The 12,094-nt window shown below is 41.4% G+C and overlaps 1 protein-coding gene across 1 annotated transcript; it reads left to right on the forward strand.

Annotated features, from left to right (window-relative positions):
* The first annotated feature begins 707 nt into the window (after window positions 1-707).
* On the forward strand, window positions 708-11,445 carry LOC139155140 (vomeronasal type-2 receptor 26-like). The gene is made up of 4 exons (XM_070730223.1): window positions 708-944; window positions 7,769-7,960; window positions 8,537-8,663; window positions 10,535-11,445. Exons 1-4 carry the CDS (start codon window positions 708-710, stop codon window positions 11,443-11,445), a joined length of 1,467 nt encoding a protein of 488 aa, XP_070586324.1.
* The last annotated feature ends 649 nt before the right edge of the window (window positions 11,446-12,094 follow it).

Here is a 12,094-nt window from a genome sequence, read left to right on the forward strand (position 1 = left end):
TTTTCCTGATCCGTAAGTCATTCAGGGTGATGGAGTTTCACTCCCTCTGTTCTAACACTCTCCTTATTTTAGGTTTTTTCCTCATTTATTCCTATATTGTGAATATGTCTAATTTCTTGAATGATTTTGATTTCCACGGCTTCTCACTTTTGTCTGATTTTGTGAGACTCAAAAAGGGGTCTGAGAAAAAGCTGAAAGGGCTGCAGATTATTTTCCTCTCTCTGTTCAATCCTTAATTTATCATTTGAATAATGAATTTTATTTAAAGTAATTGGGGAATCAGCTGTAGTTGCCGCACCTCAGTCGATTTCCATATTTGTGTAACTGATCATTGCTTTTGGTTCACTAGGCATGTGGAAGATTATACACTGCTCAAAAAAATAAAGGGAACACTTAAACAACAGAATATAACTCCAAGTCAATCAAACTTCTCTGAAATCAAACTGTCCACTTAGGAAGCAACACTGATTGTGTTGCTTTTCACCTGCTGTTGTCAGCACATTCAACTTTGTACAGAACAAAGTATTCAATGAGGATATTTCATTCATTCAGATCTAGGATGGGTTCTTTGAGTGTTCCCTTTATTTATTTTAGTAGTATATATTAAAAGAAGTATTTGTTGTTGTTGATTATAATAACATATTTTTTACAATAGGGAGATTTATGGTTTTTTACGTGGCATAATATTCATTTTCAACATTCAACTGATGAACAAGAATTCCCAGTTTATGCAGAACCTCACACTTGGCTACAATATCCATAACAACTATTGGAGCACTTTCCGCACTTCAGATGCCTTGCTGGACATTCTCTCCACTGGAGAAGCCAATGTCCCCAACTACGGCTGTGGAAGGAAGGACAACCTTCTGGCTCTTCTTGATATAGCTTACAGGGAAATCTCCATCCAGATGTCAACATTAGGAGGCACCTACAAAGTCCCACAGGTTTGTTTGTGCTTTTCTCCATCTGGCAAAAGTAAGTGGTGGGTGATGGTAGATGAGCAATAGATGCCATCATGTTTTCTGCATGGAATTCAGGAACTGATTTCCTCCATATTAGCAAAAATGTCAATGTTACACCCCATTATGTTCATGTTGAGATTAATCATAATAGTCCTGAGATGCAAGCAATATATTCCCTGGAAAAGACATTCTACCAACTAGTTAACTGATCAAAAAAGATTCCTAGTTGGTTGGGCCTCTCTTGGCATCTTCATTTTAGAAGCCCCTGTCCACTTGGATTGAAGTTGGCAATAGTAGTATTTTATATATCTAAAATGTGGAATAAAATTATAGCAATTATAGACCAAATGGACTAGCAGATATTGTGGCTAAAGTTGATCCCATGATCCTCTTAGTTAAACTTGAGAAAAATGAATTCCTTGTAGAAGAACCAGAAGGTTTTAGGTAAAGTTAAAAGCTATATAGATTTTATAAGAAATAATGCATAATAAAGAATAGAAGGAATAGTGAGAGGGATACAAAAAATTAAAATAGAGAGGTTTCAGGGGCTAAAACCCTTATACAACTTTTTCCTAATTTTCCTAATAGGAAAAAAAATTCCCTTCTTTTTTATTAAAAGAAATTAATAATAAAACAAACCCCAAATCTATTACTATTAAAACTAAAACAACCAGCAAAACCAAAAACACAACTATTAATAAATCCATACTTTAAAATCCTCATTTCTTAAATATATATCATAGTATTATAGTAATCTAATAATACTATGAAAATCTATCTGAACACCAATGCATCAATTAATATATTTCCATGAATTATACTTTTCTATAATTTCATTCAATATTTCCAAGCTCAATTAATTTTCAGGCACTTAGCATTTACTATTATTAACTTTAGTATATTTTAAATTCATAATGCAAAGTCATAAAACCATACAGTACATATCATAAACCCCTTATTTATTATATGTATCTTCCATTAATTTTACTTATGTAATTCTACATAGGTAAAGAAGCATAAGAAGCAGGCTGGATTTATTAAAATCTAATATTTTGGATTTGATCTGATCCCAAATATAAAACAGCACTCTTCATTGCTTTTTCAGATCATTTATGAATCTGCTTCAGAGGCTCTGAGTGATAAAAGCAAATTCCCCCTTTTCCACCAGATGAGTCCCAAAGAAGGGATCCAGTACCCAGCCATTGTCCAACTGCTCCTCCATTTCAGATGGACCTTGATTGGCCTCTTTGCTTCAGACACAGAGAAGGGAGAGAATTTCATGAGGACTTTCCCTCCTGTGCTTGTCAGGAATGGAATTTGTGTGGTTCTATCACAACAATTCTCAACAAATGAACCTACAGCCTCCCTCAGGGATGCCCTCTCTAAGTGGAGACAAGTCAATGTCTTTGTTCACTTCATGGAAGTTGATTTCCTTTTGGACAGAATTCTTCCTTTCCATTTAACATTCAGGCGATTGCCGAGACTCATTGAAGAGAAAGTCTGGATCCTCACAAGTTTTGCAGTGTATGGAATATACAAGTACAGGCTTCTCAAATACGTCCACAGCATTTTGATGTTTGCTTATTTGCTCAAAAAAAGGCCAAATGATGAAGCCTTTGAACCCCATTTCTTTGTGGGAGAAAAGTTTCAAGATGATTATTTTTTCTGTTCTCTTTCAAAGAACGTCTTTTCTGTCAAAAGCCGCAGAAGATGCACCCAGAAAGCCCCACTGGAGACCCAGGAGAAATGGAACAGAACAGGGATGGGAAATGACTATGACTATTACAGTCTCACGAAGACTCTGGCCCATGTCTTGAATGCCGCCTATTCCCCCAGATTGAGGAGGAGAAGGAAGGAGGGAGAAAAGAGTTTGGGGTCTCCAGGGTTGCAGCCATGGCAGGTAGGGGGTCCCGATATGGATTCATGAATCTGAGATCCTTTGGAGAAAGAATCCAGTGGAGGAGGGGAACCACCTCTACAGATCTGCCCAATTTAATTACTCAGGGAGTAATGATTCCAAAGCCAGGGAGGGGTTCCTAATTTTTTTACTACCACTCTGTGGGCGTGGCTTATTTTGTGGATGTGGCTTGATGATCATGTGACTGGGTGTGAGTGGCTTACCAGGTGTATGACTGGTTGGGGGTGGCTTGGCAACGATGACTGGGGGGGGAGTGGCTTCATGGTCATGTGATTCAGCAGGTGAAGCTTGGTGGTCATGTGACTGGGTGGATGTGGCCAACTCAATGTCACTCATGTCAAAGAGTGCCTCGCCTGGCCCCTCCCTCCCAGCCATTCCTTGTCACACTCAGCCTCAATGAATCTACAGTTCTGCAAAAATGTCGTTCACCTTTTTTCCAACTTTTCATACTCAAGATGTCCTTTCATGGACCCCCAAAAGGAGGAAAGGGCCCCCATGCTTTGCCCAAGAGTGTGAGAGGCAACAGGCTCTTAAGGGGCTGCCAGAAAGAAAGGGGGGGCATTGTATTTCCAAAGCTCCAGAAATCAAAACAAGAAGCAATGGATGGAAACTGAAGAAAGAGAGAAGCCACTTAAAACCAAGGAAACATTTCCTGACAGTGAGAACCAATAGAGGTGCAGAAATCTTTCAGTCATCATTTCATATATAAAATTGCCATTTGTAGAATCCAACCTGCATATTGTTCAAAACAGTTGTTAGTGTTATGGCTGATGTGGCTGAACATGGAATGGAATAGCGCATTAAGCTGGGCTTATGCAACCTGAAGTACTGAATAAAGACACCCATATTTATGCTCTGGACTATAAACACTGAATGCACGTAAATCCCTGGAAAATATGTGGCAGCCCTGAAAAAAAGAAAGGCAGTAAAATCACTCTCTCTTCTACTTTATTTCTTTCTTTCTCTTTTTCATCTCTCCCTTCCTTCCTTCCTTCCTTCCTTCCTTTTCCTCCCCCCTCCCTTCCCCCTCTCTCTTTCTTTCTTTTCTTTCTCCCTCCCTCTCTCCCTCCCACCCTTCCTGCCTGTCTCCCTTCCTTCCTTCATTTGCTTTGTTTATTTGTTTCTCTCTCTTTTTCTTTTGTTCTCTTTCCTTCTTTCTTTCCTTCCTTCTTTCTTTCTTCATTTCCCCCTCCCTCCCTCCCCCATTAAACTTTCCTTCCTCCCTTTCTCCCTTCCTCCCTTCCTTAATTCCTTTTCCTCCATCACTGCCTCCCTCCCTCCCTTCCCCCTTTCTTTCTTTCTTTCTTTCTCCCTCCCTCCCTGCCACCCAATCTTCCTCCCTCCATCTCCCTCCCTCCATCTCCCTCTATCCCTTCCTTGCTTCCTCTTTTGTTTTCTCTTTCTTTCTCCCCCTCTCTTTATTCTTCATATTCCACACAAATATCCTTCCATCCTGTTCCTGCCTCCCTTTCTTGCTTTGTTTGTTTATTCCCTCCCTCCCATCCTTCCTTCCTTTTCCTCCCTCCCTCCCTCTTCAATTGTAGATAGTCTAAGGCTAAAGGTTTTGGGGTTAGGAGTAGAAACCACAGAATCAGGTAGTGCATTCCAGGCGCTGATTACTCTGTTGCTGAAGTCATGTTTTTGCAGTCAGGTTTGGAGCGGTTTACATTTAGTTTAAATCGATTTCGTGCTCATGTGTTGTTGCGGTTGAAGGTGAAGTAGTCGTTAACAGGTAGGACATTTTGGTATATGATTTTATGAACTATAATTAAGTCAGAACGAAGACGGAGTTGTAAGTTGTCTATACCAAGAATTTCAAGTCTGGCGGAGTAAGGTATTTTGTTGTGAGAAGAAGAGCGAAGGACTCTTCTTGTTAAAAATTTCTGGACTCTCTCAATTGTGTTGATGTCAGATATGTAATGTGGGTTCCATACAGGTGAGCTGTATTCTAGGATTGGTCTAACAAACGTTTTGTAAGCTCTTGTTAGCAGTTCAAAATTACCAGAGAAGTAGCTGTGAAGGATTAGGTTAGCAACTCTTAAAGCCTTTTTGGCAATCTTGTTGCACTGGGCTCTAAGACTTAGGTCATTGGACATGAGTACTCCAAGGTCTTTGACAGATTGAGGGTTATCAATAAGTTCAATTCCTCCAAGTTTATATTTAGTATTCTGATTCCTTTTACCAATATGTAAGACAGAACATTTAGTGCTGGAGATTTGAAGTTGCCAGGTTTTAGACCATTCTGCTACATGGTCAAGGTCTTTTTGAAGGGTAGCAGTATTGTCGGTGGTATTAAATAGTTTGACATCATCTGCAAAGAGAACGCAATTGCTAGTGATGCAACAGGAGCAGGAAAAGAAGTGGCACTTCCTATTTTGACCACTTGTTGTCTGTTAGATAGGAATATAGTGTTCCCTCGATTTCCGCTGGGGATGTGTTCCGAGACCACCCGTGAAAGTCAAATTTCCGCGAAGTAGAGATGCAGAAGTAAATACACCATTTTTGGCTATGGACAGTATCACAAGCCTTCCCTTAACACTTTAAACCCCTAAATTATCATTTCCCATTCCCTTAACAACCATTTACTCACCATTATTACTGGTACTCACCATTGAATAAGACACTTAGTGATCCTGATATTTATAAACATAATTATTTATTAACAATAATTATTTTTTTTGTTACAGTGGCACCTCAGTACTCGACCACAATTCGTTCCAGAAGTGTGGTCAAGAACCGATTTGGTCGAGTACCGAATTTATTTATCCCATAGGAAATAATGGAAATGGATTTAATTGGTTCCCAGCCCCTGTTAACTCGCTGGGAACCAATTAAATCTATTTTCTTTATTTCCAATGGGATAAATAAATTCGCTACTCCAAGCTGCAAGAAAGGTGGGGGCTGCTGCAATCCCGGCAGCTTTGGGGGGCTCCTTTCCTCATTGCTTCATTTTATTACCTGTAAGGAGCTTCAAAAACTTTTTTCCTGTGGCTGCAACAGCGGCGATTTCCCTTCCAGTAGCAAGAGCACCGGGAACGTCACGTGATGAAGGGAAGCCGGCGGAGCCATCTCAGCAATTGCTGCCGCTCCAGCAGCTTCTCTTCATTACGTGACTTCCCGGGGCTCTTGCTACTGGAAGGGAAATCGCCGCTGTTGCAGCCACAGGAAAAAAGTTTTTGAAGCTCCTTACAGGTAATAAAACGAAGCAATGAGGAAAAGAGTCCCCCAAAGCTGCCGGGATTGCAGCAGCCCCCACCTTTCTTGCAGCTTGGAGCTCTTAGAGAGCTCCTCAGCGCCCTGAAGCTGCCGGGATTACATTTCAGATAATGAACAAAATTTTCTCTGGCTGTTCGGTATCCGAATTTTTGTTCGGATACTGAAGCAAATTTTTGCAGAAAATTTTGTTCGATATCCGAAATGTACGAGAAGGGAAGCATTTGAAAACCGAGGTACCACTGTATTTATTTGCAAAAATTATTAGTTTGGCGATGACGTATGACGTTATTGGGTGGGAAAAACCGTGGTATAGGAAAAAAACCACGAAGTATTTTTTAATTAATATTTTTTGAAAAACCGTGGTATAGGCTATTCGTGAAGTTCGAACCTGCGAAAATTGAGGGAACACTGTACTGTTAACCAATTGTGTAGTAGTCCAGAGATGCCGTAGGATTTGAGTTTCAGAAGTTTGTCTGTCCCCCCTTCCTATCGTTCTTCACATCCCACCCACACAACCACACAACCTTCCTCTTCCTTCCATCATTCCTTCCTTCCTTTTCCTCCCTCTCTCCCTTTCTTTCTTTTTTTCCTTCCCTCAGTCCCTCCCTCCCTTCCTTCTTTCCCAACCACCCTCCCTCCTTCCTTCCTCCTATCCTCTCTTTTGTTTCTTTTTCATTGTTTCTTTCTCCCCCCTCTTTCTTTCTTTCTTTCTTTCTTTTTCTTTCTTATTTTCTCACCCCTACCCTACACCAGACAAATGGTTATGCAACATCTTTAGAACTTCCAGTGTGGGACTATAAGATGCACCTGTGCATAAGATACACCAAGATTTCAAAAAGGTAAATAAGAAAAAAAAAGGTTTTGCCCTCCCTCAGCCCCCAGGTTACCTTTGCAGACCTTCCAAACCCTCTACACACCTGTTTTCACATGGAGCTGGCCTTAGGGAGGCCAAAAATGGCTGTATTCAGTGTATAAGATGCATCACCATTTCCACCCTCTTTTGGGGGGGAGAGGAAGTGTGTCTTATACTCCAAAAATATGGTATTTAAGAAGGGTAACGGTATCTGAGAATGACTTTAGGGATGGGGAGAAGAGAGGCTGCCTAGGAAAGGATCGGATCAGAGGGGAAAATCCTGCAGCTGCTTAATGGGAGAGAACAAAACTCAGAAAGGATCTTTGATAACTTTTCAGGCTGAAAAAAAAAGTTGGTGGGAGATTTGTTCTTTCAGATTTGCAACATTTGGTTAATGTTGTATTACAATCAAGTAGAATTAGCACATCTGGAGGTGTTTTCCATCAGGGAGATGATGAGCCTGACACCTTTCTTCTTGATAAACCCCCATGCTTTCTGCGAATCTACCTGTGGTTTCTAGAGAGTTTATGAATAATCTTTTTTTCCTCTTTGTTCATTTTATTTCTCATCTGCTCTAGAATGTTCCCTATATTTCACCAATTCTGTCAATTATATTTTCTCTATATTTTGTCAGTACATGATTGACAAATTTTTCTCAATCTTTTTCACTCACTTTTGAAGACAACAGCAGTATTATTTAACCATATTTGGAGATTAGACAATTATAGAAGAAAGACTGAATGTGGGATAAGAAACAATGTTTTCTGTATTTCAAATTCCTGGATGTTCCCATTTTAGTTTCATCCCTTTCTGGAGAAGAATGAATATTGGAATATTTCAGAATATAAACTGTACTTGGACCAAAATGGAGAGATAAAAGCAGATCTGACCATTGACTACCACTTGATTCTCCCGAAGGAGGATGTCAAGGAAGAGACTCTGGCGTATTTTGAAAGGCAGAGACTTTCTATTGACCAAGATGCTCTTTCACAGCTAAAGTTGTTCAATAAGGTGGGAGAAATTTTGCTGCCTTTTTTCTGTTTCCAAAGCCTGAGGTCCCATTTCAGGTGGGAAAAGCCAAGAGTCTCCATGGTGGTTGGCCTTCCATGCCAGTTGGTGTCATGTAATGGAGTTTCTTCAACAGACAGGACCTATGTGGAGCAGCTTTTCCATGTATTATGGAAATCTTTCAAGATCTTACTGGTCAGAGATTTCTTTCTTCATCATAGTTTTATTCCACCTTAAAAAAATTAAATGAAATAAAAGTTTCCTCACCTTTTACAGTAGACTTTATTCTCAGATTTAATATGAATATATGATCATGCTTAAATCTTTTTTTTGCAATCCAGACTTTATTAAATAGATAAGTACTTTATTGTAATGTTAAATTCCAAAGGCAAAAGGGAGGAATTAAATGAAGAATCTGCCAGTTGTTATACCTCCTGCATCTGTTTAGAAGTAGTCAGAGATTTCATATTAACCTCAGTGAAGACCAGAGGCTAATGGTCTCCTGCCATTTTTACCTCCGTTTTACATGGATGGAGAGTCCTAACATATTTCCTAACACATTCTCTTTTTTCTGCTCAGTCTCTGCCTGAGTCCAAATGTGTGGAAAGTTGTCATCCTGGATTTGTCAAGAGGGCTCGAGAAGGAGAGCCAGTTTGCTGCTACGACTGCGTTCCTTGTCCGGAGGGGACCTTCTCCACTCAGGAAGGTGGGTGACACTGAGGAAAATGGGAGGCTTGGTGGAACTGGATCCATCCAGAACATTTTCAGGAAAGTACAAGTTAAAAGGCAGATTGGAGCAAACCTGTTTTTTTTTCTTTATTTGTAACCTGCACAATTTCTTATCTAAAAGGAAGTAAATCAAAAAGACTTTGAAGGAGGGCTGGGAAGAGACAGGAAGAGGGGGTGACAGACTGAGCAAACTTTACTAACAGCAGAGGAAATATCTCCCCTTGAGGATCACCTAGAAGGTCCATAATGTGGTGCTGTGGATAGTTTTGGGGGAACCCATTACACAAATACTCAGGCAGTCATATCGATCAATCGAGCAATCAAAATAAAGCCTTGGAGGTCTTCTAATCTGCCCCTCCCCCCCCCCCCCCGTTCAAAAGGCAGAATCTATACCAGTGATGGAGAACCAAACCGGAACACACCAGAAATCCAAAGACCAGTTGGACAGGACATACATGCCTATTTTAGCTGTTTTGGGGGGGCATTTTCAGGGAGTTTTTCAGATCATTTTTGTAAGATGGCTTACAAAACTATCATTTGGCTGTTTTCTGGACTAATTTTCAGGCTGTTTTCAGACTGTTTCCCAGTGCTCCAGTGCCTGCAAAGAATGACATGTACAGTGACCCCTCGATTATCGCGAGGTGTTCCGTTCCAAGACCCCTCGCGATAATCGATTTTTCGCGATGTAGGGTTGCGGAAGTAAAAACACCATCTGCGCATGCGCGCCCTTTTTTTCATGGCCGCGCATGCGCAGATGGTGGAGGTGGGGAGCGACGAAAGTGCGGAAGCCGATAGATTGCAGCACCCGCTCGCCTGCCGTTCGCCGCCCGCCCGCCCTTCGCCCGGCCACCCGCCGTTCGCTCGCTGCTGGCCCGGCCACCCGGGTTTGGGGGGGTGCTGGGAAGCCCCCCAGGCCGGCTGCGACCTTTTGAAACAGCCGCGCCGCTTCCCAGCTGAGTCCTGAAGCCAAACGCCAAAGGCGAACTTCCGCGTTTGGCTTCAGGACTCAGCTGGGAAGCGGCGCGGCTGTTTTAAAGGGTTGCAGCCGGCCTGGGGGGCTTCCCAGCACCCCCCCGAACCCAGGTTGGGGGTTCGGGGGGGTGCTGGGAAGCCCCCCAGGCCGGCTGCGACCTTTTAAAACAGCCGCGCCGCTTCCCAGCTGACTCCCAAAGCCAAACGCGGAAGTGGTTTTTTTTTTTAATTAATATTTTTTTTAAAATCGCGATATAGCGTTTCACGAAGATCGAGATTGCGAAACTCGAGGGATCACTGTACACTGGAAATCAGAAGATCAGCTGGCAATGGCATGCATCCCCATAGTGCGGGCTCTGAGTGCCACCTCTGGCACCTGTGCCATAGTTTGCCATCACTGACCTATACCATTTCAGACAAGTGACTGTCCAGTCTCTTCTGAAAAACCTCTAATATTGAAGAACCCAAAACCTCTGGAGGCCAGCTGTTCCACTGGTTAATTGTTTTCACTGTTAGGAAGTTTTTCCTTAATTGCATATTGCTTCCAGATGTCATAGGATACTCTAGGCATCCTCCAAGTCCCATATATTAACTGCCATGGGGCAAGACTCAGGATGTTTGGCTAAAAGGATTTTATGATTCATTATGAACCTGTAATAATGTAGGTTCCTATGAAGATTCTACACATTACAAAGAGAATAATTAACATCGTATAACTCTCTTCAACTTCATATACTTAGCTACATTTTTAAAAATACCGTTATTGAAATAGTTCAGAAATAGTTCTTGGAAAATGTTCCAGGAATTAGGTGTTGTCCAAAAAAGATATTTCTTGTAATGTAAAAAATATATAAAAGAAATATTTTTACTTTTTAGATACTAAAAAATGCACCAAGTGTCCGGATGATAAATATCCCAATGAGCACAGAGTCCAATGTATCCCCAAAGTTATAACCTTCCTGTCTTATGAAGAATTTCTGGGCATCATCCTGGTCTCTTTTGCCCTACTGGTGTTCTTAATCGCAGACCTTGTTTTAATCATCTTCATAAAATACCGAGAAACTCCCATTGTCAAAGCCAACAATCGGCACCTCTCCTACATCCTCCTGGTCTCCCTCCTGCTTTGCTTCTTGTCTTCTTCTCTCTTCATTGGTCAACCAAGGAAAGCCACCTGCCTTCTCCGACAAACAGTTTTCAGCATCATCTTCTCAGTTGCCGTTTCTTCTCTCTTGGCCAAAACCATCACAGTGGTGCTGGCTTTCCTGGCTACAAAACCAGGAAACCAAATGAACAGATGGTTGGGGAAGAGTTTGGCCAACTCCATCATCCTGTCTTGTTCTGCTGTCCAAATTGTCATCTGCTCCATCTGGCTGGGAGTTTCTCCCCCCTTCCCTGACTCTGACCTCCACTCCCAGCATGGAGAGATCATCCTGCAATGCAACGAAGGGGCTGTTGTCATGTTCTACGTCACCCTCAGCTACATGGGCTTCCTGGCTGCCATCTGCTTTACGGTGGCTTTCCTGGCCAGGAATCTGCCTGGGGCCTTCAACGAAGCCAAGCTGATCACCTTCAGCATGCTGGTCTTCTGCAGTGTCTGGGTGACTTTTGTGCCCACCTACCTGAGCACCAAAGGGAAATACATGGTGGCTGTCCAGGTCTTCTCCATCCTGGCCTCCAGTGCTGGTCTTCTGGGCTGCATCTTCATACCCAAGTGCTACATTATCCTCCTGAGGCCAGACCTGAACATAAAGGAGCATCTCACAGCCAGAACAAATGTAAAAACATGATATATAACACCATTGTGACAGTGGAAAAATTGTTAACGTGATGTTCATTTGATTTCCATTTATATAGTTTTCAGAAGTCAAAGAAAACCCAATCTATATGTTTCAAAATGGGAGGTTATTGAATGATGAGTATTCTTGCAGCCCCATCCTCTTTCAATAAATCTTGCTAAAGAGATCTGTGTAAAATTCAGAGGAATTCAGCTGTTCAGCAACAACTACTGAATGTGAAAGCTTATAGAAAATAATGTGGGCACTTCTTCTTCTTGACAGCAGCTAAAAGTGTTTGTTAGAGAGAATGAGTAGGAAAAGATGTCAGGATGAAACTGTTGGAACCAAGTACCAGCCTAGTTGCCTGATCCTCTCCGTGAGAATGCCAGAATGATTGAAATGCCATGTTTGATAGGTTCTCAGCTTGGAAGGGAAATCTTCATCCTATATAATTCTGTCTTTCTTTGGGATTTCAGTTTGAGATTATTATTTTTTGTTTCTGTACTTTGCACCAAAATAAAAAAATAATAAAGTAAATTTAAAAAAAATAAATTTGTAATGAAATTTCTACTGTGTTTTTTTTCTTTCAAGCAGAAAAATAAAATCAGTTTTCGGGCCTTTTAATTTTCCACTCTACAATTTCTGCCTAAAGCATTTTTTC

The sequence above is a fragment of the Erythrolamprus reginae genome (assembly GCF_031021105.1).
Source record: "Erythrolamprus reginae isolate rEryReg1 chromosome 13 unlocalized genomic scaffold, rEryReg1.hap1 SUPER_13_unloc_12, whole genome shotgun sequence".
NCBI classification, from domain to species: Eukaryota; Metazoa; Chordata; class Lepidosauria; order Squamata; family Dipsadidae; genus Erythrolamprus; species Erythrolamprus reginae.